At 46.0% G+C, this 23,202-nt stretch overlaps 1 protein-coding gene and 1 long non-coding RNA gene across 3 annotated transcripts in view; both read left to right on the top strand.

The window, feature by feature from the left end:
• Positions 1-5,051: 5,051 nt before the first annotated feature.
• The window catches only part of PDE8A (phosphodiesterase 8A), a 148,122-nt gene continuing 129,971 nt past the window's right edge, over positions 5,052-23,202 (top strand). Inside the window, exon 1 of the mRNA XM_083850691.1 lies at positions 5,052-5,167. Coding sequence (XP_083706817.1) covers positions 5,165-5,167 — 3 coding nt within the window. The 5' untranslated portion in view covers positions 5,052-5,164. The remainder of the gene's footprint in view (positions 5,168-23,202) is intronic.
• On the top strand, positions 14,512-23,064 carry LOC310905093. Of its 2 annotated transcripts, none has more exons than XR_014588779.1 (4): positions 14,512-14,548; positions 15,933-16,081; positions 22,071-22,209; positions 22,368-23,064. It is a non-coding gene; the product is annotated as an uncharacterized lncRNA (long non-coding RNA). The 2 variants fall into 2 exon arrangements; XR_014588780.1 differs by having other exon boundaries at positions 14,537-14,548; positions 15,959-16,081.

The raw sequence follows: 23,202 nt of genomic DNA, 5'->3' as shown, positions 1-23,202 counted from the left end.
ATGCAGGCATCTGAGGCTGCCCAGGAGTGCTTCTGCTTTGTTGACTCCTGTGGCCCCTCCATGTGCACTGACTGGATTTTAGCCTTGTCCTATCAGCCTATAAAGTGGTGACAGAGGTCAGATCTGAGCTATGCTGGTTGGTGCCATGGATTTGTCAAATCACTTTATTAAATGTGATGGGCTGGAGAGCAGTGAAACCCAGAGGGGTTTCTTCTTCCCTTTCAGGCTCTGGCACAAGGGTTCCTCCAGCCCTGGGAGGAGATGACACGTGGCACCTCCAAAGTTGGGCTGGGAGAGGAGGGAGGTTGCAACCAAGCAGACTGCCTGCTTCTGTGCCCCATGGAGGTGACAAAAGATTGAAGTAATTTTTATTAAACTGATTCTTCTTCCCTGGCCCCCAGATTGTGATTAATCTTCTCAGCTGTTACATTTTTGCAGTTGGCTTCTATATCTATAAACTGTGGTCTGTCAAATTTTAGCAAAAAGAGATATACCAGTAAGAATTTGTCAAAGATCACATGAAAATTGAATCTCTAAGGAGAACAGTTCTGCCCACAGGGTGGCTGTCTATCTGGCTTTGGTTTTGTCTCTTTACATAAGTAATCTGACTCCTCAACACCCAGCTTGTGGTTAAAATTCAGCTCAAGACAAGCGCAAAACTCTCTCAGGTTTTGAAAACTTGTTTGCTGTGTAACTCAGCTGTAATCTGGTTCTCACATTCAAATAAACTGGTCACCCGGCAGGAGCTGGACTTCTGCCTTGTTGAACTATGGATGTTGCTTTAGTTGCTTAAAAGGAAAACATACAAGAAATGCTGAATTCTTGTTGGCCCAAACAACTGAAAGAAAAATCACAACATTCCCTAAATCAACAGATGGCAATTTTCAAAACAAAATCTGAACGTCAGGCAGGAGCTTAGAATGCAGGGCTGGATTCTGTGGCCAAACTGCGACCTTGAATCTTCCCTGTCTGAACTGGGGGGCTGAGCTAGGAGCTCTGGCTGGTGACGTTAGCTTGTGTCTCAGAAGAGCTGCTTGTGCATGATCCTACCTGTTCTGCAGTCAGGAAATTTAATTATCGCTTCCACAGTAGCCATTGCAGAGTGCTTGCTGCATGAAATATGCATTCATACGTGATATGTCCCATAATTTCGTTCTGTTTCCGCATATGGAGTTAAGGTTAATGTTCTGTGGACAAATGCTAGTTGCCATGGGTACCATAACCTTGAATTTCCCGTCCTCCAAGTGATTAAATTCCCCACCTTAATTTTGCTTTATTGGGTTATTTCTCTAGCTCCTTATTTCCTTGGTTTGCTCTCCTTGAGAGAGAAAAGCAGGATGTTTCACAGGCTACTTGTATCTCCTTGGCCTTTTGCATTCTGCACGTGGTTTGGAGGAAAAGGTAGGGTGTTGTTTAGGAGCGTGTGGTGAGCAGCAGGAGATAACACCTGTGTGACGTCCAGCACCCCAGAGCCCGTGTGAGCCCTGGGCTCTGCAGCGGACACCCCGGGCACGAGGTGTCCCCAGGAAGCTCCACGTGTCAGGCAGGCCCAGCGAGGGCAGGCGGCTCCAGGTGCTGAGCCTGCCTCCCCTACGGCTGCGTGACACCCCGCTCACTTCGCTTGTGGTCGCAGCTCTCCGACCAGCTTTGCTTTCTGATCCATGGGCTCTCGCAGGACTTTACTCTGTGAGAAACTCCTGAGAGTACAAAGCTTACGTTACTCTTAATTCAAAACAAAGAGCTGCCTTATACCATGCTCTTAAAGATCTGCAGTACCGAAAGGGCTACGTGTATCTGATGGGATTAGGGGGCCTCTGCAACACTGCTGGCTGCTCTCCCCAGTGCCTTGCAAACTGTCTGGGTGTTTAGGTTTATTCCATAATCCTAGCCCTCCAGAAAATGGCATAAAATAATATTGAAATGGGAACCACAAGCTATATAAACATTGCCCTAGTTGGTAAGTAAAATGAATAAGTAGCTGTTAAATGCAAAATGAAAAGGTATAAAAGGACAGTGGGTGCTTTTGCTGTTTAATCTGAAGTGTTCTATAAATACAGCTAGGTTGCTACATATTGACGAAATTGGTCACCCCTAACTTAAGGCATGTCATAGGCAATGGAAAAAGTGGCCCATGGACCTGACTAATGTGGATAGAAATAGAGAGCAATTTGGAGAAGTAATGATATAGTGGCAGCCGTGTAACTGCAGACCCTGAACGCTGGACATCGGTACCATCAGCTCAACAGGGTTTTCCTCCAACACCCGTTTATGATGATTGAGGCCGATTATCTGACACTGTTTACTTTGAAGTCCTGATAATTAAAGTTAGAGTGTCATCTACGTTGTAATTAACATGCTCCTCTGCAGCTAATTCATTCTGACAGTATAGATTAATGATGGTAAATGACCAGCAAGGATTTATCATGAGGTGATTCTCCGTTTTACAGGCTGCCTCAGACAATTACAGGAAGCTGTTAAGTTTAGGCTATTGTCCTGGTGTAATTGTGCGTGCTCATTCTTAGCTTTGTTTTGCAGTAAAACTCATCCAAGGGCTTAATAAAGACTTAGTTATGGTCCCTAAGAGGCTGAGCCATGCTTGTAAATGGGAAAGAGAGGCACAGGCTGGTGATACCGCTCTGATTTTTTGGTACCCCAGTGCTTGTAGTCCCTGCTGACATCCATAGGAGCTGGGGCTGATCAGCACTTCTGAAAATCAGATGCTTTTGCAAAGGTAATTCTGTTGGGAGGCTGGGCAATGGGGTCAGCTGTGCAGTGAGGTGCACGTGTGGGCTTGGCAGCCTTGTATGGCACCAGCGCTTTTCCCTGGTGGCAGTGCTTGGGCCACCTTCCTTGGTACCCCAGAGGGAAGTACCCGTTTCTCCTGAGCATGGTACAGGGCCACAGAAGCTCAGCAGCCGTGTGCCATGTACTGCCATGCATCTACGCTGTAGCCTCAAGAATGGCCAGTATTTAAAATGACCAAGACACACTATGTAAAGGAGATGCTCCCTCAAAAGGAAGGTGCTGAGTTCCCTGCAAGCTTAGAGCCTCGGGGGGCTTCACCAGTCCTGCTTGCAAAACCTTGACTTTCAAGCCAAACCGGTCATGGCCTGGGGGACAACACCATGTCATGCTATGCAGAAAGTCACGAAAAACGATACAAATGAAGTGAAATTTTCCAAAGCATACATGGCACTCAGTCTCTGGTTACTTCTTGCTAAAAGCAGTTTCATCATCGGGTTCTCTTATAATAGCTTCCTTGTGTACACATGGACTTAACCTGACTTACTTAAACTGCGTCATGTATTGCTGCAAGAATACTTGATTAACAAGATGATCAAAGTGTGCTGTTCCACGTGTCAATCAATAGGAATTAATACGCAGGAGCCTCGTCCAAAAATGTGAGATTATAATGGAGATTTGGTTTTCTTTGTATTGAAGTGTTGCTGGGTGCAAACAAATGCTAATGTGATGAGCTGAGCTCCACTGTCTCGCCTCCCGTAGGCTGGCATTTTTCTTTCTCCTTGCATGTTTCCCTGTTTGTACCAATCCAAACCTCCTGCCTAGGTCTGTTGAAGCGCCTTCATGTTTGCAGCAGAGGTCTGAGATTTTTTGATAAAAAAGGTGAAACAGTGGCGTTGCGCAAATGCACAGCAGAGGTACTTCAGGAGCAGCAGGCATCGGAGTGTGATGGGGGTTTGACGTCTTTCCCCGACGCACACACACGTCCTGTCCTGAGAACCAGGCTGCAGAGCAGCTCCAGCAGGTAGTGATCTTAGGTCTAATAAATTATTCCTTAAAAAACAAAGAGGATTTGAGTTGGCCATGTAGACAGGAGAAAACAGTTCTCAAGATACCTCTTCTCAGGGCACACAGGCAGACCCTGGCTTGCTCTTTGCAGACTAGCTGGATCAGAAGGAAATGAGTGATCATAACCTTTAAAACCCTCAGAAATTAATAGGCTAATTCCTACCAGGACTACAGTAAGGATCTTTGGCAGAATACACAACAAAACAGCTTCTCCCCAGTGGCACAGCAACGTGCTGCAGTGCCAGAACGGCTTGTGCTTTGGGTACGGAGGGCACCTTTTGGGCTCTGTTGCCCACTCCACATGCCTGCTCTCTGCAGTGTTCATCTGCCTGGCTGGCTGGCTGCTTTGGCAAGTTCAGATTTGTGCTGCGGCAATCATGCCCTTTTTGGTATAGCTGCTCTGAAGGACATATTGGCCATTACAGAGGATGCTTTCTTAGCAATATTTTTATCTGTGGCGGTGGCGAGAGTTGGATGATGGAGTTTGGCTCGAAGGGGTCAATAATTCCCTTTCCCTCTCTCAGGAGGTAAATCTGGGAGCAAAGCCCTGAAGTGTGTACAGAGCTCTGCCCCCAGATTTACCTCCAGCTGCAAGGGATTGTATGTTTTGGGATCAGCCTGTGCACAAGAGCGCTGTTCGTACCTTGGGAGCAGCTCACCAGTCAACGCTGGCTGTGAGCACACAGCTAGCCAAAGTTGCCATCTACCCCAAATGGACTCGAGTCAGTCTCTGGTGTAGGTGATCTGCTGGTGTGATGTACACAAGACTGTTACTCTGGGACAAGCCCAAGCACAAGGCTTAACTGCAAGTGCCTTCAGTTTTTATAGGAAAATACTGCTCTGATTTGCCTACATAGCCCTGGGGACGTCATCTCGACCCTGGTGGCTGCTGGTTGTGCAACGGTGCTCCCTGTGCTGTTTCTCTCTGCTCCATAAGCAAATAGTTTCTCTTCTGTGAGTGACCACATTGGATGAGTAAATAGACCCAGGGAGACAAGAAAGGCAGGGAAAGAATGAAAGAGCAGAAACACCTATTTTATTTCCCTTGGAACCAAATCTACTGGGAAATGAGTACGTCTGAATTGTCACCCCTTCCCCAGCCAAAGAGAGACGAGGAGGTGCCTTTGGAGAGGAGGAGCATGTGGATGAAAGAGGAGGTCTCTGAGGCACCATGGCCATGGAAACGCACAAGGTTGGTGTTTGTCGCATTACTGTTTGCTACTGTTGGCTGCAGAGATGCCTGCTCTGCACCTTAATCCTTGAAAAAACCGGGGTGCATCTGAAAGGTTTTATCATCTTTGCAGTTTTTCCCCCATGAAATAAGAAAATAGGGGTTGGGAGCAGAGCTGGATAAATGGTGAGTTTTTTGGTTTGCTGTCTAAAACCCCTACCCCCCCACCCCAAATACGAAACCCAAACAAGTTTAATGAAAACAAAAACAGAGGTTTCTTTGGAGAAAATTGATGAGCTTAGGAGGAAAAAAAATAAATAAATTTTGCAAAATGTTTTGTTCGGTCCCAAACAGAATGCCTGGTGTTGCTTTATAAGCTGTTTATTTTTGTCCCCTTTCATTTTGGAAAAAAAAAAATCAAAACCAAACCATTTAATTTAGAAAATACCAAAGCAAAACATTTCACAGAATCATAGAATACTTGAGGTTGGAAGGCACCTCTGGAGAGCATCTACGCCAACCCCTCTGCTCAAAGCATGTTTGAATATGCTATATACAGTTCTGTTTTGAATTTTTGTCTGTGTTCACGATCATTTCCCAAATTTGACTTGGATTCCAAGTGGATCTGGTGCCCCACAAATCGTACGTTGGGGGTGAATTTAATACATATTGATTTGTCTGTTTGCTTAGGCTCCTGTTTGGGATATCTATGTCCTCTCTGCCAGGCTGGCAATGTACACTCTTCTCAGACTCTCTATACAAAATGTTTCCCAAATGCCACGGATTTCACATATCTCCTCTTTTCTTCTCCCATATGGCTTGATATAGCCAAGACTGTCTGACCTTAGGTTTGCTTATTACAGCACACTTCTTTCTTGTCATTTAAAAAGATGTGGACACTCATGGAAGGAAAACATCAGTATTTGTTATGAAAAATAGGAATATACTGTCTGGTTGGCTTGCTGCCTAAGTCCATATGAATCAAAATGCTCATCCATTTCTGCCAATGATTTATTAAAGGGACAAAGCAGGATCTGTTATTTATCTACTAACTTTTGGGCTTTTTTTTTTAAAAAAAAAAAAGAGAGGGGGAGACTGACAGCACATAAAGAGCAGCTGGTGATGAGAAACATGAATGACTAGGATGCCGCTGTTTTCAGGCTTGAGATGTGCCCAGAAGTTTACTCAAAGTCTAAAAAAAAAGCTGCGTTGGGAAAATAATTTGGTGGTGCCTGTGACAGCCCCTTCCCTGTGTCCCGTGGAGTTTGTCACCTGAATTCTATCTGCTTAAGGGTGACTGTGTTGTCTGAGCTGCCATTTTGGCAGAGATTTTTAAAAGCAATTCATGTGATTTGGACAGTGGCTGGAGCAGTGAAATAGGTTTTGTCATACTTCAAGTCATAAGGTGCTGTGGGCATGACTGAGGAGCCATCTTCTGCTTCTGTCTGCTGAGCGTGCTAATGTAAAGCTCGTGTAAAGCAAAGCCCTGCTCTTGCTTCCAGTGCTGCGTGAAACTTGCCCACTCTGTGAAGTGGAAGGGCAATAATGGCTCTGTCAGAAAATGCAACTCAGCCCTTCTATTTTTTTTTTTAATTTTTTCTCTCAAGGTTTCTTTTTAGTTCCCTGTTCTGCCTTTTCGTATTGCAAATCATAAAACCAGACTAAAGCTCAGGGGTTCCTTTGCAAAACTATTCCCTCATGCTTACAGCTGGAGTCATTTTCCAACATTGACATGAGCTCACAAAATGTTAGTCTGACACTAAAGAAGATTTTCCAGAGTTGGCTGAAGGTTTTGGCTTAGTTCTAGAATCAACTGTTTCGGAAACCTTTCTGGAATGGATTCTGGATGGCCTGGCACCATTTAGAGGATTAAGAAGTCATGCACAATTTGGCCTTCAAAATACTTAAGGCTTTTAGATTTCTCACCCCAGAAGTTATCTTCCTTTTCATCAAACATCAGCTGTTTCCAATTGCTTCATTCTATTTTGGTCACCTATTTTCCTTTTTTCATTCCCATGCATGACTAAATATCTTCTTTAAATCAACTTGAAGTAATTCGTTTTTCCATTCATCCATTCGCTTGTGCTGGTTTATTTCCCGATTGGAACGTTCCATGAATGTCATGCTCTGAAGGAGCAATATCATCTGCGCAGTCCTGAGTGCGGGAGTACTTGGCACCAGCTCTGCAGCTTAATATGTGAAAAACATGAAGACAGCTGCCAGTTTCTGCATGTTTTAACTGGTTTATTTTCTGTAGCTCTGAGCAGAAGTGCTGAGGCCATGGCAGCCTCGCACAGCATGATGCCCAGGTCTCTGGTCTGGTGAGCGTGCCAATTCCTGAACCAGTGGGACTAATTCTGCTTCAGCTCGGCACTCGGCACTCCAGAAACCTGGTCCTTTTGAGAGTCTGGCCAACAAGCCTAGCAGCCAGACCATGCCGTGCTAGCTGCGCTGCTTGTGAGTTATTCCTGAGCTGTTTCCGTGCAATACTTGGCTGCCCATTTGGATGTGCTGGCTTGCTGAAAGGGTTGGTACAGGCGCTGTGTTGTGCTCTCTTACCTTGGGTGGATGTGGCCTAAGAAATACGTTACATTTCTTTATGTGTAGGTGACTGGATCCCTTCTTAAAAGCACAGGGTGAGGTGATGCATCCATGCAAGTCCTGCATTGAACTTGACTGAGTAATGCTGTTTCTTGGTCCTGCCAGCTCTGTAACACCCAAATGCAGTCTTGCATTTTCCTTGCTGTGTATGGCTGACAAGCACGCATGCTGCTCTTAGGTAACCTTGTTCTGTTGCCCTCAAATCAGAATTAAATTTCTCCAGCCTTTGATCCTTGTATAAGATATGAACACCCACCGGAATTCTGATCAATGTGCATCTGACACATGTATTTTTCTTTCAATTGACAAATACAGAAGCTGAAATTATCCAGGAAAAAAATAAGTACCACGCTCAGCCAAGTATAGGAAAGGGTTTGTTTTGTTTTGGATTTCTTTTTCTTTTGGTGAAGAAAAGAATATGCTGGAGGCAGATTTGACAAAGTGAATGATACGGATTTTTTTGGCAATTGCATCCCATCTCTGGCTGCTGGAGTTGCGACCGATCTAAGCTGTGCTGCGCTCTGCAGGGGAAGGAGTGGGGTCAGGCCTGTCAGCGGGCCCCGAGCACTAAACCTTTCTGTGCGGAGTGGGATATGTAAAACTGCATTTCCTCAGGATCACTGCCAAATGACTAATCTTGGACACTTTCAGGCATTCCAGCATGTCTGGTTAGTGGTTACTCTAGCCATCCTATCATGTTTTTGGGAACCGAATGTTTTGCGTGCTAAAGCAAGGTGCATATTATACAAGGGGTGCCTATAATGGATTTAGAGAGTTCGTAGCCAGCACACGGTGGCTTCACATCAAAGATAGCCGTATGAAGAGGGAGCACTGTGTATATACTTGAAGTCAGAGACACAGGGGAATCAGACCCCTTTCTACATAGTTTATTTAGGAGTCATGGGCAGAGGGGTGGATAGAAGAAAGGATTTTTGAATTCCGAGTGAATTAATTAGTTCATTGACTTCCGTTTCATTTCCATGCAAGTGACAACTACCTGTTATGCCCAGAGGTGATCTAATGAGACAGCGCTCTGAAGTAAGCCCCTGCTCAGACAAGCATCAAACTATTTCCAGTAAAAGAGAGCTCGTGCTTTCTGCAAAGACATCCTGAGCTCATGTAGACTGTTCTGTTCCATAACCTTGCCTGCTCCAGCTCGCTAATGCACTCCCTAAAACTGCACTGTCTGTGGCCATTCCTTCACTGCCTGGTTCCCGATGGGCATTCTGATGTCATCTCACAAGATTTTCCTTTCGGCTTAAGGTGCAACTTATATTTAAAAACAAACAATAATATGTCTGGCCACTGATCATCTGCTGTCTGAAGCTTGAATACTTCGCCGTGGCGAATCCATCTGCCACAGGGTATTGCTGGTTCTTGAGAATGCTCTTTAGGGTTTCACTGTACTTTTACTTCAGTGATAAATTATTGTGGTTTCCAAAAGTTAATAATAAGTGCTCTACAGAGGAGATAGTATGTCCAGATAGTATGCTTTCCTTTTAGCTGTGTTTTTGGATCTAGCTTTGTTCTTGTTCTATGGGATAACAGGCCAAAGGTGGCACCGTGCAGGCTGTGTTGATACGAGCTGAACCTCTGCAATTTTTTTTGTTCCTTCTTTTTCATCTAAGCTTTCCTGACTCCTTCCTCCCCTTATATGGAAGCCCTGTGCCTTGTATCTCCTTTGGCATCGGTGCTTGGCGGGCTGGCTCAGGTCACAGCACTCGCCTGTCTGACAGAGCGCGGGCAGCCGGTGGGATGAGCTGACCTCCGCGCAGCCGCTGGTGTGCGGAGGGAGCCGTGCGCTGCTGAAATCCTGTCCCTGGCCCTGCTGGTGCACGGCGCTGTCTTGTCTTTATGGGCAACACTAAATCTTCCTAGAAACGCGTTAAATTCTGTGGTTATGTGAATCTGTTGTCTTTGCCGAGAATTACAGTCAGTAACCTGTCAGACCAGTGCAAGGAGCTATTTTCATGTTCCAACACGTTCCCCTAAAACCCTGGGTGTTTGCACAGGGCAGGCCTGGCAGCTCTTTGTCAGGGTCCAGCCACCCTGGCTAGCTAAGCCCAATTTTAAACTCATGCAATTTAACTCTCAAGAAACAGACTTTAAAAGAGGACTAATTAGGTGCTTTCAGTGGGAAGGACTTGTGGGGGTGTCACGGCTGTGGATGCCACCCACTGGCTCCCTGTCTGGTCGGCAGGGGTGTGGAAGGGCTGCGGCTTGTCCCCCTGGACACTGTGTCCAGGGCTGTGCAGAGCCCTGCCGGGACATCCCAAAGCCAAGCTCGCCCTTGCCAGCCCTGCTGTGCTCCAGAAGGGGAGGGAGCACCCCAGCTGCATCCGGCCCATCTGCCTGGCCACAGGGGGCCCTTGAAGTACAGCTCTCAATAAATTCCCTCAACCCCAGCAATTTTCCCCAACGCAGATCAGCAGGCGGCAGGCCTGTGTTCTGTGGCTTGCACTGGGCATTTATAAACGTCCCAAGATGCCTGCGTCTAGATGACTACATCCCAAAGACATGCCTCTGGTGTTTTGATGTGCCCACAAACAGCATTTGAAAGACATCGCAAAGAGGACCAAGATCATCTTTGATGGCTTCAGTGGAGTTACTTCTGATCCTAGAGCTCCTTCTACCATGGGTACCAGCACCCAAACACTCCAGGCTATTTGGCAGCACAGAGCCATGAGCAGGCTCAGAGAGAGCACGCCAGCACACTTTTGCGCCTGCTGCTCGCCTTGCTAGAAGGGCTCCTCTTGAAGTTCTTCTTGAACAGGAATCTGCTAATGCAGAAAATGCCAACAGATCCATGCTCAGACAAGAACTTAGAAGCCTTCAAAACCAGCAGAGCTGGAAGGAGGTGAGAAGTATTTCTTTGTACAGCTGTGGAGAGGTTCCCTGTGGGTTTCAGAGCCTCCTTAAGTGTCATGTTATTCCCCCTGTACAGGTCCGATGCTGAGCAAGCCCACTGCATTTGTCTCCCCAGTGCACCAGCTCCTTTTTCTTTAGTAATTCCCATTTGTAACAAAGTCTGGAGACTTTCCTTTCTAGGGGCAAATCTGCTACACTAAGCGCCATCTTGCTTCATTGACCATTATTAGCCTTTTCATGATATATTGACCTTCAGAGAAGTGCAATCTTAAATAAGTACGAGAAAGTTGTGGTGTTTAAAAACCTTTTAGGTGATCACTAGCCAGTTCAAGCTTGTGGTGGACAACAAGCAATTTTTTGCTGGTCTTTACAAATGTGTGCAAACTCTAAGAGATGCCGGGCTATGCTATGTAATTGAAGGTTATGTTAAAAATACTTCAAAAATATAGAATTTTAGGTGGCTATATTAACTATTTTAAATATGCAATTGTCCAGAAACCACTGACATTACAAAAGGCGGATACTACAGTTGCAAAGGGACTCAGCTCACAGCCTTACTTTCAGGCTATGGCAAGCACTTGTGACTTAGGGCAAGTCCGTCAATTTTTATTTTCCCATCTGTAAGGAATTAGGATCATAGATCAGTCAATATTTACGATGTGTTCCAGTTAGCCTGTGATAGAACCATAGACCTGTAAATAAATGAAAGTTTGTCTTCTGATGCTCAAGAGAGAAACGAAAGCAATATAGTAACTCTTTTAGAAGAAATCTAAGGTTTATGTAATCTCTTCTGAGGTTCTGTTTTCACTGAAGTGGTTAATAAAGCCTGGATGTAGGGTATTCTAATGTGCATAATTTAGTTGAGCACTTTAAATTCTTTTAGTTATATGGCTCCTGTCTGTCTGTTTTTGTTTTACTTTTTTTTTTTTTTTCTTTTTCCACTGCTGAGCTCCATAATTGTTCCTTTTAGCCACAGTCACCTAAGGTCAGGCTGTACCTTGCTAAGGAGCCGAACTGCAAACAAGGCTAGCTAAATCACATGTCCCCAGCCTGCTCCTGTTGTTAATCCTCCCAGGTTCTGGGCCTAGCACTTGGCAGAGCAACAAAAGCAAACTTTTCATCAGAAGTTCACGTTCTGCTCAAGTGGAGGATGAGCTGAGTAATTCCTGCCTTATTTAGGAAGGGTATAATAGGGAAGCTACCTCAGCTTTATTTCTATAATGCAGGGGGCACAGACAACCTCATTTAAAGATCAGTGTTTGCACAGTGTGAATTCAGTGCGATGACATTGTTCCTTTTCCCCAAATGCCTTTCAGACTGCTTTCATTAGTAAATACACTGTCATTGTACAAATTACCACTGTGGCTTTAAATTGATGAGAAATGGCAAATGTAGTTTATACTCTGGTTGGATGCTAGCCTGGGTCTTCAGTTTTGTCTGAAATCTGCAGTGCTATAGAGGATTTTTATTCCTGCCTCAGTCTTTAATTAATTTGCTTTTTCTTCCTCTTGTAATTTTTTTACAATCTTCATCTCTGCTTCAGTTCTTTGTGTGTTAAGTTCATTGCCTAGGAGCAGGCACAGCAAACTGAGAAAACCCAGTTGGGAAGGAGAGGAAGGTTGATGAACTTTGTGCCCAGAGTCTCCAGGCAGCCTGGGGGTGCCCAGGTGTGGCCAGCACAACCCTGCACGAATGCAAGGAGCCAACATAACCAAAACACCACGATGGGATCGATGTGGGATCCCTCTGCCCTAAGTAGGGCCGCTCCAACAGCTGCCTCAGATGGGAAAATGTTCTTACTAATGTGTTGGTGTTACCAATAGGCTACTCTATCAAGATAATAAAAAATAGTATAATAGTATCATGTGGTGAAGTGGTGAGAAAAGTTGGGGCGGGAGGGGAAAGAAGTTAAAAACCAGAAATCCTGAAAAGGGAGAAAACCAGCAACCCTCATCGTATGAGTGTTTATGTGTTCCTCATATAGGCCAGTATTTAGGTACATGTGGGAAAGTGCTTACAAAATACTGTTGATAAATATCCTAATGCATCAGAGACATGGGACGAGGAGTTACTCAGCATGCTTTGGGGTGGCTTGGAGTGCTCAGGGGTTGCTGTGAGACCATACGAGCTGTTTTGCTTGCTACCAAATGGGTCTTGCTGCTGCACCTGCTCCCAGCCCAGGCTATCCAGGTGCCTCACCCCTTCTCACCAGCTTCCCTGCACACATGCACGTAGAGCTGTGCACGGCTTCCCCCCCATGTCCAGTTTCTGAGTTTGAAGCACTGATAGGAACAAGGAGAGGAAGCATCAGCTGCAGAAAAATGCGGTGCACACACAGTCACCCGTAGAGACTGGGCTGGGAGTGCAGCATCTCCCTCCTGCTGCTCCAGCCCCTACCCCAAGCTGCTTCCCCACAAGAAAAAGGGTTGGGGTGGGGACTAATTCATTCTTAATTACATAGGGCAACTTTCAACTTTTCAGTCCTTTTTTTTTTTTTGTATTCTGACATTGTGAAAACCCTAATGGAAATACCTCTCAAGACTGAGCAGATTTCAGAGACCTCAGCTGTGAGCTAGAGGCAAAGCTTGTTTTCCAAACAAATTTCTAAAAAAAAAAAAAAGAAAAAAAAAGGAAAGGACAGTGAGCAAGTGTTTGAATACAAATTACCAGCATACATAGAAAGTCCAATATAAAGCAGAAAAGATTTTTGACAGAGAGGAAGGGGAGTTCAAGGAAAGCTTCTTCTTTGAGCTGAAAACAGAAGTTGTAACAACGTCGTCCCACTTAAACAGTAAAACCTAAAGGGAACCTGGTGGCTTAGAAATTGTTAAACTAAGTCATCTTCTGCAATGACACTGAAGTGTAATTTCCAAGTCTGTATTCCTACCAGATTATCGTAAACAATTCTGGAACATTTAGCACATCCGTCTCTTCCTCTGATGAGCAAAACGTTTAGGACTAGCAGGAAGCTTTTAAAAATATGGCTAATGCTGTGTTAAGATGAGCGTTGCAGCATTGTGTTAGTGTAAAAGTGACTGAAACTAAAGCAGTGGGCAAAAGTGAAGGTGGCTGACCTAATGGAGTTCTCCTAACTAATGAAAATGCAGAGCTTCACCAAACAGCCAAAGAAAAGCAAATCTGATTTAAATTTATCTGTTTGCCTAAGTGCCATGCTGTGACCACGAAGGTGACCTTTAAGAGGGATTCTGGGTGCTATAACCTAACTTCATCAGCGATAGGAAATCAGCAGGTATGAAAGTCTGTGATTTCTTGGAAAACAACCTTATGGTGAAAAAGCATTTCCTTCTGTTTGACCGGCACTAAAAACCTGCAACCGAGGCTTGAACCGCCGAGTTATTAAGGGCTGCAGCAAAGCTGTGCTGCTCGCGGGGAGCGCACACAGACTCCCACCTCCCAGCACGGCTGCCCATCCAGCAGGGTCCCTCGTACCCCAGAAAGTCACCTTCAGGTGGTCCTGCCTTTCTCTCTCCCACAGTTTAAGGAGCAGCCTGCACAGCTTGCCAGCAAAGAAATAATAAATGGTGTGTTTTACAAAGCGAATGCAAACAAGGGATCTGCTCCCACTTATCTAAACCTGTGTGTCGGTGATTTTTATCTGAGTGTCTAATGTTGCAGGTAATTTGTGTAGCGATGCGTATCTCTAACTGTGGCTATAGGTTAGTGCCTTTTTTCTATTCTTAAATGTGCAACAACTTGCACTACCAGTCAGAAGTTTGCATGTCTCTGGTTTGTTTTGTAAAAACTGCATCTGCATGAAAGAAGCTGATATATTATACTTACCATATACACCTATGTTCCCCGTATGCTTTTTCCTGTTATTTAGCTTATATTAATAAAAACTTGAACAAATGCTATGAGGGATGGAATTTGTTATATTCCTTTTTCTAATTTAATTTGTTTTTCTTTTTGATCATCTCTTACATAATCAGTGAAATACCTCCCAGCTGGAAGTGCAGCTTCAACTGTGAGATGCCTCCAGCTGTTTTTGGTAAATGAGCAAGTGGTTTTAAAAATCAAGAGAAGTACTGCTTGGGAATGGGGTCTGGTTCTGTGTCCTCTTCCTGCTGCTGGCTTAAGGTAGGGGGAAAATAGGGATGGGACTCCTGCCTAGACACTAAATTAACAGAGCCTTTAAGAGATCTGTTACATCTTTCTTCTCCCTCTCCATGTGGCATTTGGTGGAGAGGTGAATGGTGTCCCCCTTGGTCAGTGGCAGGTGTGACTTTGGGCTAATCTGCTGCAAAAGCAATGATGTTGTTTTTCAGGGAAACCTGCAGCAGAAGGCAAGTGTTTCCTAATGTCCTTCTCCTAGAGCTTTGCAGAAGTGACCCCTGAGTGGGGTAGAGAGAAGGAGAGAAACTGCTGAGGTTTGGCCCTAAGTCTGTCTCACCTTCTGTGGATAAGCGGAATTTAGATTGCTAAGTTGTGCAGTATTTTTCTTGTATAGGTGCATTTGTCCCCAAGGGGAAAACAGACCTTGCTGGGATTTGCTGTTCCTGCTGAAAGCAAGCATGGCTGTGTTTGTAAAATGTTTTGGTGGTGAGATTATTGTAAGCATCTTATGTGTTAGATATGCCTTCACTTTACCTTTCTGTCTTAAAAGGCCAGATGTCCTTTCCCATGTCAGTCTGTGAAATGGGCAGTCACTAACTTGGTTTCCTTCTGATGGGGTTGTAGCTTTAGATCAGAAGTCCTCAGAGCTGTGCTTTATTTTTTTTCTTTTCCCAATGGCTGTTTCTTTTTGTGCCCAAGCCTTTCAAAAGGAAGATGTGTACTTATACTGCCTGAGCAGGATGGAAGCTTGGAAGCTTTATGCACAGGGGTCGGAAGAGAAGTCAAATCACTCTGACACTTGCCTAATCAACTCCAAAAGTGCATGAAGATGGGCAAATCTTTCATTGTTTTGCCTGGATTGGTATATCTGTTGTGGTAGTGAATTGGTTTGGTTATTTTAATTCTTTGTAAAGCTGTTGTGTCCGCCAGTTTCCTCTGAAACTCCCTGAAACCAGAAGTGTAAACCAGCTTAGGGCTGTGGGAAAAGGTGTGTTGAGCACTGGGAGCGGGTGAGAGATAAGGGGAGGAGCGGCATTGCTCCTGGGTGTCTGTGGCTGCCGAAGTGTGAGGTCTTATTTCTGCAGAGGGATAGGAAGTGGAGAACCATGCCTTGGAGGCATATCGGGGAGAGAAAGGGATGGTACCGCAGCTTGTTTCAAGTGAGAGGAGATTAAAAGCTTCTGGACTGAGCATGAGGAATCCGTTCACATGGACACGTTAAGTGCGTAGCTGGGAGAGACTTGCCAAGGCGAATAGAAATCATGAGATCAGCCTTCCTCCTCAGCAGTGGGTTCATCGCTCCCCCCAGTCTGCACTTCTCTCATGAGGTTAAAGGACATATTTTAAAACTGTTTTTCAGCTCTGTTCTCAAACCATTTGGGTGATTTTTTTATTTTACTTTTTATAGTGTTTGCTATTGTGACTGTGTTACAGAGCCTGTCAACCACTGCAGCACCCAGCTGTGCTGGCTGCGACCATAACTCACGCAAACTGCCAAGTGCTGTTCTGCTTAATGTGACAGATCCTTCCGTGATAGCGGCACTACAGCCAGCCCTGGTGAGTGTGTGGGGAAGGATGGTGCCCATGTGGATAAGATTTATGTTTGCTAGGGCTGTGGTGAGTGAATCTGCAAGGGCTGCCTTCCCTTTTTCAAAAACTCAGAAGATTTATCTCCCCCAAACATCCTGAGAGAGTCTCTCTCTCTCTTTTTTAATAGCTATCCCCAGAAAACTTGCACCGTCTGGTTTTTCCACCTGCCCTCAGTGTGGTTTCTCCTTATCTTTCCCCCAAGTTGTCATCTCCTCTCGCAATTCTTGTGGTGTTGCTCTTCCCGCTGCTCTGCTGCATGTGCAGACAGCCGTAAAACGGAGTTTACAAGGCTCATGATCTACGAGCGCTGTGCCATGGCACCGCAGAGGTCGGGTTCTTGTGCGTTCCTCCTTACAGCTGTCTGCACGCAGAGCTGCATGTGGGCAAGTGGCAGGGAGCGTAACTTCCCTGATGAGAGCCTAGAGAAACACGAATGCAGTTGGAAAAATCACACGAATCATGAATGAAACATTGCTCACAGAGCCTGACTGCAGTGTAAGAACGGGATGTCAGACGTTCCTGGAAGACAGGGGTACATCTGAAGAGAAAGATAAATTGCACGGCCATCTCAAGTCATCTGTCTGATGGTAGGGTGTACTTCTTGTAGTTTATTGGGGGTTCAGCCACCTTGTTCCACAGAAAGACCTAGCATCAGGGAGATGGGTTGTATGCAGGCAAATATAGCTGAGTGTTTTTAAAGGTACTGGTTTGGCCCAAAGAAAGGAAATGTCCTTGAGAATACAGTTAACAGATGTTAAGTGTTCTGATTAGGTCCAGTTCTCTGCCTTACATTCAGATGTGTTTGTAGGGTGACTTTTTTCAGATGTCTGCGTGATCTAGGAACGTGTCACTGCCAGTACATGGGATTTCTTGCTGCTGTGAATATAAAATAAATTACTTCTTAACATGACTGTGGATGATGGATGTGCTCCTTAAATAATAAATTCAGCAACCAATGGAAACCATCTATTTTTCAGGTGGACAGCCTGTCTTAAACAGACACTTTAGTGAGTTTTTCAGCTCCTGTCGCTGCCATACTGCAGGGATATGTTTCTAGCTCTGTATCACATCTTTCTCTCTGCCACTCTCACCCCACACATCTCTGGAAAGGATGCTGGCACAGCGATGAAGGCTGCTAACTGCTAATGCTCCTGGTTAACGAGGAGCTGGGCAGGAGGGGACTCCTGTCCTGGGACCCAGGCCCTTTGTTTCCCCCGGAGAGGGGATGTGGGGAGTCAGAGGGACTTCTGTCTGTGGATCTGAAAGCCTTTCCTGAGTGAGCCTTCCTGCATGAGCCTGAACTGATGTTGTTAGCTGCTGAGGTTGGCTTACCCACACTAAGCGCTGGTCCTTGTAGCTTTGATGACCAAATGAGACTGACCTCCTGCTGGAGGAGCCAGGTTGCTTGTTTCTTTTGATTGTCTTTTACTTTCTCTTGTTGGATCCAGGCAGACCACAATGTGGTTTTGGGTGTTACAGCATCAGGACCCAATTTACATGTTGGAAGGGTCCTGAGGCTGGGGTCATCGCTGGGCTGGGCCAGAGGCTGGCTAGCTTGGGGTGGGGGTCCCATAGCCTTGGGAAGCAGAGCGACAACAGGCAGCAGGGCCTGCAGGATGTAAGAACTAAGGGCCGGTTTTCTAGGAGAAAGACCAGTTCTCATCCGTGGCTTAGTAAATCACAACCTGAAAGGAATGCATACTAAATGAATGTGAGTTAGCTTAAAAATACTTGGGAAGAGGGAAGGGAAAATTCTGCAAGAGGGGAACAGCTAATTCCCTATGGTCACAGCTGGCTGTATGGCACTGTGCTTCCAGATAGATAAACTTGCTTGTGAAGCACGGGATAATTATAGGGGAGTGGGTGGGGACGAGAGTGCTTTGTTCCTCCCTTCCCCACAAATTTTTGGCTGACTCGAGGCATGGCCAGGCAGTGGGAGCTGCTGGAGGCCGCTTTGGCAGCGGCTGCTCACAGAGCTGCTCTCCTTCCCGCTGAGCTCCGGGGCTGGCGCTGCGGTGGCAGCTGGGTGTTGTGGTGCTGCCTCCTGCATCCCGCAGGGGATGCGTTGTCTGGGCTAAGGGACTGGAAGGATGGGGCTTAGGTGGCAGTTTCCTAGGTGGTGGGCACGTGAACGTTTGGGAGCAGAGGACTGTGAGGGAGAGGAAAACCTGTGAGATCCTTGGACTGGATTGCTTCAAGGATCTGTATCTGCAGTGCCTAGAGACCAGTAGTGCTGTGAGTGTCAGTCTCAGCTGCCTCTGGATCCACAAAGCTTCCTTTGGGGACAGAGGAGACTCAGAGACCATGCTCTCACCCTTTTCCCTGCATATGTCTTGCTCCACAGAAATCAGGCTACAGCTAAGCCTGCTCTAAGCCAGCAGCATCGGAAGCCCTGTGCCAGTCTTTTAAGCTGGGGGGCAGAGAGATCTGGACACCTCCGCTCTGCATCTACTAAACAAGCAGGTGCTGCTCTTGGGTGACTTCAGGACAGCCTACAAACAACAAAGTAGAGAAGACGTGGTGCAGGAGAAAACTTGAGAAATATTGGACAGATGGACAATTGTGAAAGCAGGAAAAGTGGGGAACTTTTGTGGGAGATTTAAGGGGCCTTACTAAGCTTTGGGAAAATGAAAGGGATGAGAATTGCTTTGGGGCAGGGTGAAGGATTTTGACATGATGGGGAGAAATGGTGAGAGAAACCAGATGGGGAAAAAAAGGGTACTTAGGGAAGGAAAGAAAAGGATTTGAGGAAAAGGTAGGAAAAAGGACAAGAAACAAGGAAGAAGAGGAAAACAATTTTTGAGGAAAGAGACCTCCACATTGTGGGGACAGTAGAGAGGTAAAGAAAATGGGAAAGGGGGTACATTTTCCTCCCAGATATACTATCTATCCTTCTGATCACTGAGCAGTGGTGAGTGTGATGTGTACACTACAGCTGCGATAGAAAGCCATTTTGACAGCAGTAAAACAGCAGATGAAGTTTTGTAATTAAAAAAAAAATAGATGAAATTTGTACATACGTGAAGTGTCTGAGCTTTAGATTCAAATGTCTTTGGTGCTAGAGTTGAAAAAGTTGCTGACTTAGACTGTCCTGAGGACTTTGATTTCCAAGTGGCACAGACAATTGTCTGTATTCTGCAATCTGCATTATGCAACAACTGCAAGTCAGACAGCCTGCAAGGCCTTCAGAGCAGGGTTTGTGTTGATTGCTTTTGTTGTTGGGTGTTTTTTTTTTTTTTTTTGGACACCAGGAAAGTGATGAAGAAAACAAACCCATTGTATTTCTACATTTCCTAGGACCTGAGGATGATCTATTGCAGGATAAATTTTATATTTGTCTTCTGTCATCTGAAAGTGCCTAGCTCCAGGATGCCTGTCCCTTATACACAAGCAAGCAGAAATATCCTGCCTTGCTCACAAGGTGTAGTGCTACCTGTGGCTAAGGCAGAATGTGGTCCCTGTTTTCTTAAGTATCTTGGGGTTGGAGAGAAGAGCTCTGTCACAGTTTGCATGTCGCAGTAGTTAACAGTGTAGAGCCCATTCAGCTGTTTGTGTCCTGGCACACTTTCCGCAGTCCCACCTCCTCCCTCTCCTCCTCCCCACTGCCTCCTTCGCTGGCCTAGAGACGAGCAGGATTGCCTAATCTTCAGAAGGCCAGAAGACACAGTTGGAACATACAGCTGACTTGGGGGGAGAAGCAATTAAACCAACATAGAGTAATCTTGTATCAAGATTGCTCTTGTCTGCTCACAGGACTGCAGGCATGCTTTTTCTACCACTGAACAAATGTTGTTTTTCAAAGCAGCATGGTATTTGTTGTTTATGCAGGTGCTAGTCCATCATTTCTTCTGCATAATTCTGCCTGTCAGTGTCTTGGGCTCTGAATTATTACCAGAATTGGATTTTGGCACCACACTTTCTCCCTAGGCCTTCATTTTTGTGTAACTGGGCAGGAGCAAATTGTCCCAGCACTCACGCACAAACTCTTGCAATGTGCGGCAGGAAGCGGTCAAGGACAATGTGCAATGGATGCCTGCTGCTAGCACACCGAGGGAGAGGAGTTTGTTTGTGGGAGTTAGGGGGCAGACAGGGTGCCGTGTCCCACCCAGGTCTGGGAGTCAGCATGCACTTCAGTTCTTTGTCAAGAAATGAAGTATCCAATTTAATTTGTCTTGGAGATGGATGGGGAAGTGGCCGAATACTGTAATTTTTGATTCCTTTTGAATTTTAAGTTAATGTATTTGTTCTCCAAGTGCTTTGATCTTCTACAGCTCCCACTTGTCCGCAGACCAAGCTGATAACAATCATTGCAAGTTCTTTCCTAGCCTTCGTTCTTATTCTGTAATCCTGAATGAAATTCAACCTTATTCTCCATAAATAACCTTTCTCATTCCCCAGCTGTCTCCTTGAGCTAGCTCTCTTCTGACCTCTCACTTACTGACTCTGCACTGACCTTGCACTTCCCCCACAGCCCTAATTTGCCAGTGTCTACGCTCCTATTCTTCCTCTGCTCTTTTGCACTATTTCATTTTTTTTGAATAATAGGGCCCACCATTTCCTGAGCTGCACTTCAGCAAATAAGCTTGAACAAGCCCCTTTATCTGCAAACACAACTCATGTAGCATAGTGAAAAATGACTGCCAATGGCAATGATTTTGATATCTTCACCTTTTCTCCCTGATTCTAGGCTACAGGTGAACCTAGACTTTCAACAGTATTTTCCTACTGGCAATTAAAAAAAAAGGGCAGTAATGTTTTCAAATTTAAGAGAAACAAGCCAATGACTGTGCCAGTGTCTTGCTCAAATAGATTTTTTACGTCTTTAGTTGGAGTTTCATCAGCGTAGCAACAATTCTGGTAATTTCTCAATGGCTTAATGACTGTTAAGGAATTGTTCATGCATTTTGTGCTCAGCTAACCCTCCAATTCAAGGCAGCGTGAGTTCTCATTTGAAAAACTTGCAAATGGAGCTTTAATTTTTGTTGTTTGAAGTAGGCTTTAGATTGAAATACTCAGAAATAGTCTCATAGGCTTAGAGTGGAAAAACTTCTGAAAAAGGGCAAAGAGGTCACATGCATCACATCTCATGTACACTGTTGTTTTGTCTTGCTGCTATTACGTGATGTTGAACAAAGCATTTCCCCCCCCAGTACTTGTTTGTCTGTCGTTTTGATAAAATATTGGTTGAATGTGAATTTGCCTCTGAAATGGAAAGCAGAGATGTCTTTAACATTCATGTTTTTGAAATGACACCATGAAATGTAGATTTCATCTCCATGTAGCTGCAAATCAAACCTATTTGTTTTACAAGTAGAAGGCTTAACTCTAGGTGTCAGCACTGCAAACTGAATGTGGAGCTCTGAAAATGAAGTTTTGCTGTCTCCGACTCCCCCAGTGCCACCAGAAATTAAGTGCAGTAGTAGTTTTGCTGACAGATCCATTAAGGCTGAAGAAGAGAGCCCACACTTGTGATTAATGGCACGAGTAGGAATTTCAGCATTCTCTTCTGACACTGCACTTAAGTGCATTCTTATCAGTGGGATTTAGAAAATTAGAAGTTTAACATAAAGAATGAGGACAAGATTCCTCTCCCACCAATGCCCACTGTTTAAAGCAGGTCTGTTAAGCCTTTTCCTTCATTTATTATTAAGTGTTTATCTTAAGTGGGCATCCGAAGCGATGAGAGCACAGGAAGCCGGAGTAATTTTCTAGTTCTGACAGGCGATATGGAGCAGCTAAATTAATGGGGTAGATGAAGTTTACGTGACTGCTTATGTTTGAAACTGCACAGTAGCAGGGAGACCAGGGACGGAAAGACTTCATTTTCCAGCCTTTAACCCTAGCAATTACTAGAAGTAAATAAAAGCATTTTGACAGTGCAAGTACTGTGGTTATCCTGAAAAACCACATTTCTCAAAAGCACTGCCTGTTGGCTTTGCATCTCCTGGCCTTATAGAGTGCTGCCATCTGCATCAGGCGACGCTGTGACCTATATGAACGGAGAGCTGCTTTTTGCTATTTTGCTGACACAGTCATCGCTTATCTGCACATCTTCCTTTTAATCACGACCTGATGGCATTTCCCATGTAGCTAAGGTAATGCTCGGAGCCTGGCTGTTCCGAACGCACACAAGGGCGCTCTGAATCGGCTGCTTCTGAAACACTGCGACTGACGGGGGCACAAAACCCGTCGTGATGCGCATTTGTAGGAACTTGAACAATTTTCCCTGTAACACCTCATTTTTTCCCCTTAGGCATGGGAGGTCATTTACAGAAGTCATTTCTCTGATATTCTGTGCTCCTAAAGCTAAAGTTTGATCTGGCCCTCCCCAAACTGCTGTTGCTCGCCGGGTGACAGCGGGTGGTTGAGGTACCTCCATGAGTCACGGAGAGCGAGCCTGGGTGCCACAACCAGGATCGAGGGCACGTGTGGAACGAGAACACGGGGCTGTACGCTTGTGTCGGAGGCTGCCACCGAGCCTGAGCTGCGCTGGGGTTCGTGCTTTGGGAAGTGTCAGTGGTGCACCTAGCTCTGTGCTGGGCATGGCCTTGGCAGCGCCTCAAGCACTCCGCTTCTCTGTTGACACGCGTTACAGCTGCGGTCTGTCTCGTGTGTTGTCCTCCTAACGTGAGGAGCATCTGGTCTCGCAAACAGAAGCAGCTTGATGCTCGTTCTGCAGTCCGATGCCCGAGTCCTGGGGTCTTGCCTCGACCCGCGGCACCTTTACCCTCAAAACCACTTTCGAGTAAATCGGCGCGGCCACGGCTAAAGGGGCAGGCGGGCTCGGCCTCCCCCCGGCTCCCCTCAGGGCACCGAGCCCTCGTTGAGGGGAGGAGGCCGCGCGCGGAGCCCTCAGCGGGCGCCGTGAGCGCGCACGCGGCGGTTTGAAGCCGGCTCTCGCGGGCCGCCATTGGCGCGGGGCGGCTGATTTGCATTGACGCCAGCGCGGGCCGGAGGTCAGCGCCGCCGGCGGCTGCCATTGGCTCCGCCGCTGTCAAGCGCCGGGGCCGCGCGGGCGGGGGGCGGGGGGGGGGCGCGGAGGGGAGGGAGAGGAGGGGAGGGGAGGGGCGGGGGGCGGCGGGGCGGGG

This window comes from Anser anser (genome assembly GCF_964211835.1).
Source record: "Anser anser genome assembly, chromosome: 10".
Classification (NCBI taxonomy): Eukaryota; Metazoa; Chordata; class Aves; order Anseriformes; family Anatidae; genus Anser; species Anser anser.
This window is presented reverse-complemented; position numbering and strand designations above follow the sequence as displayed.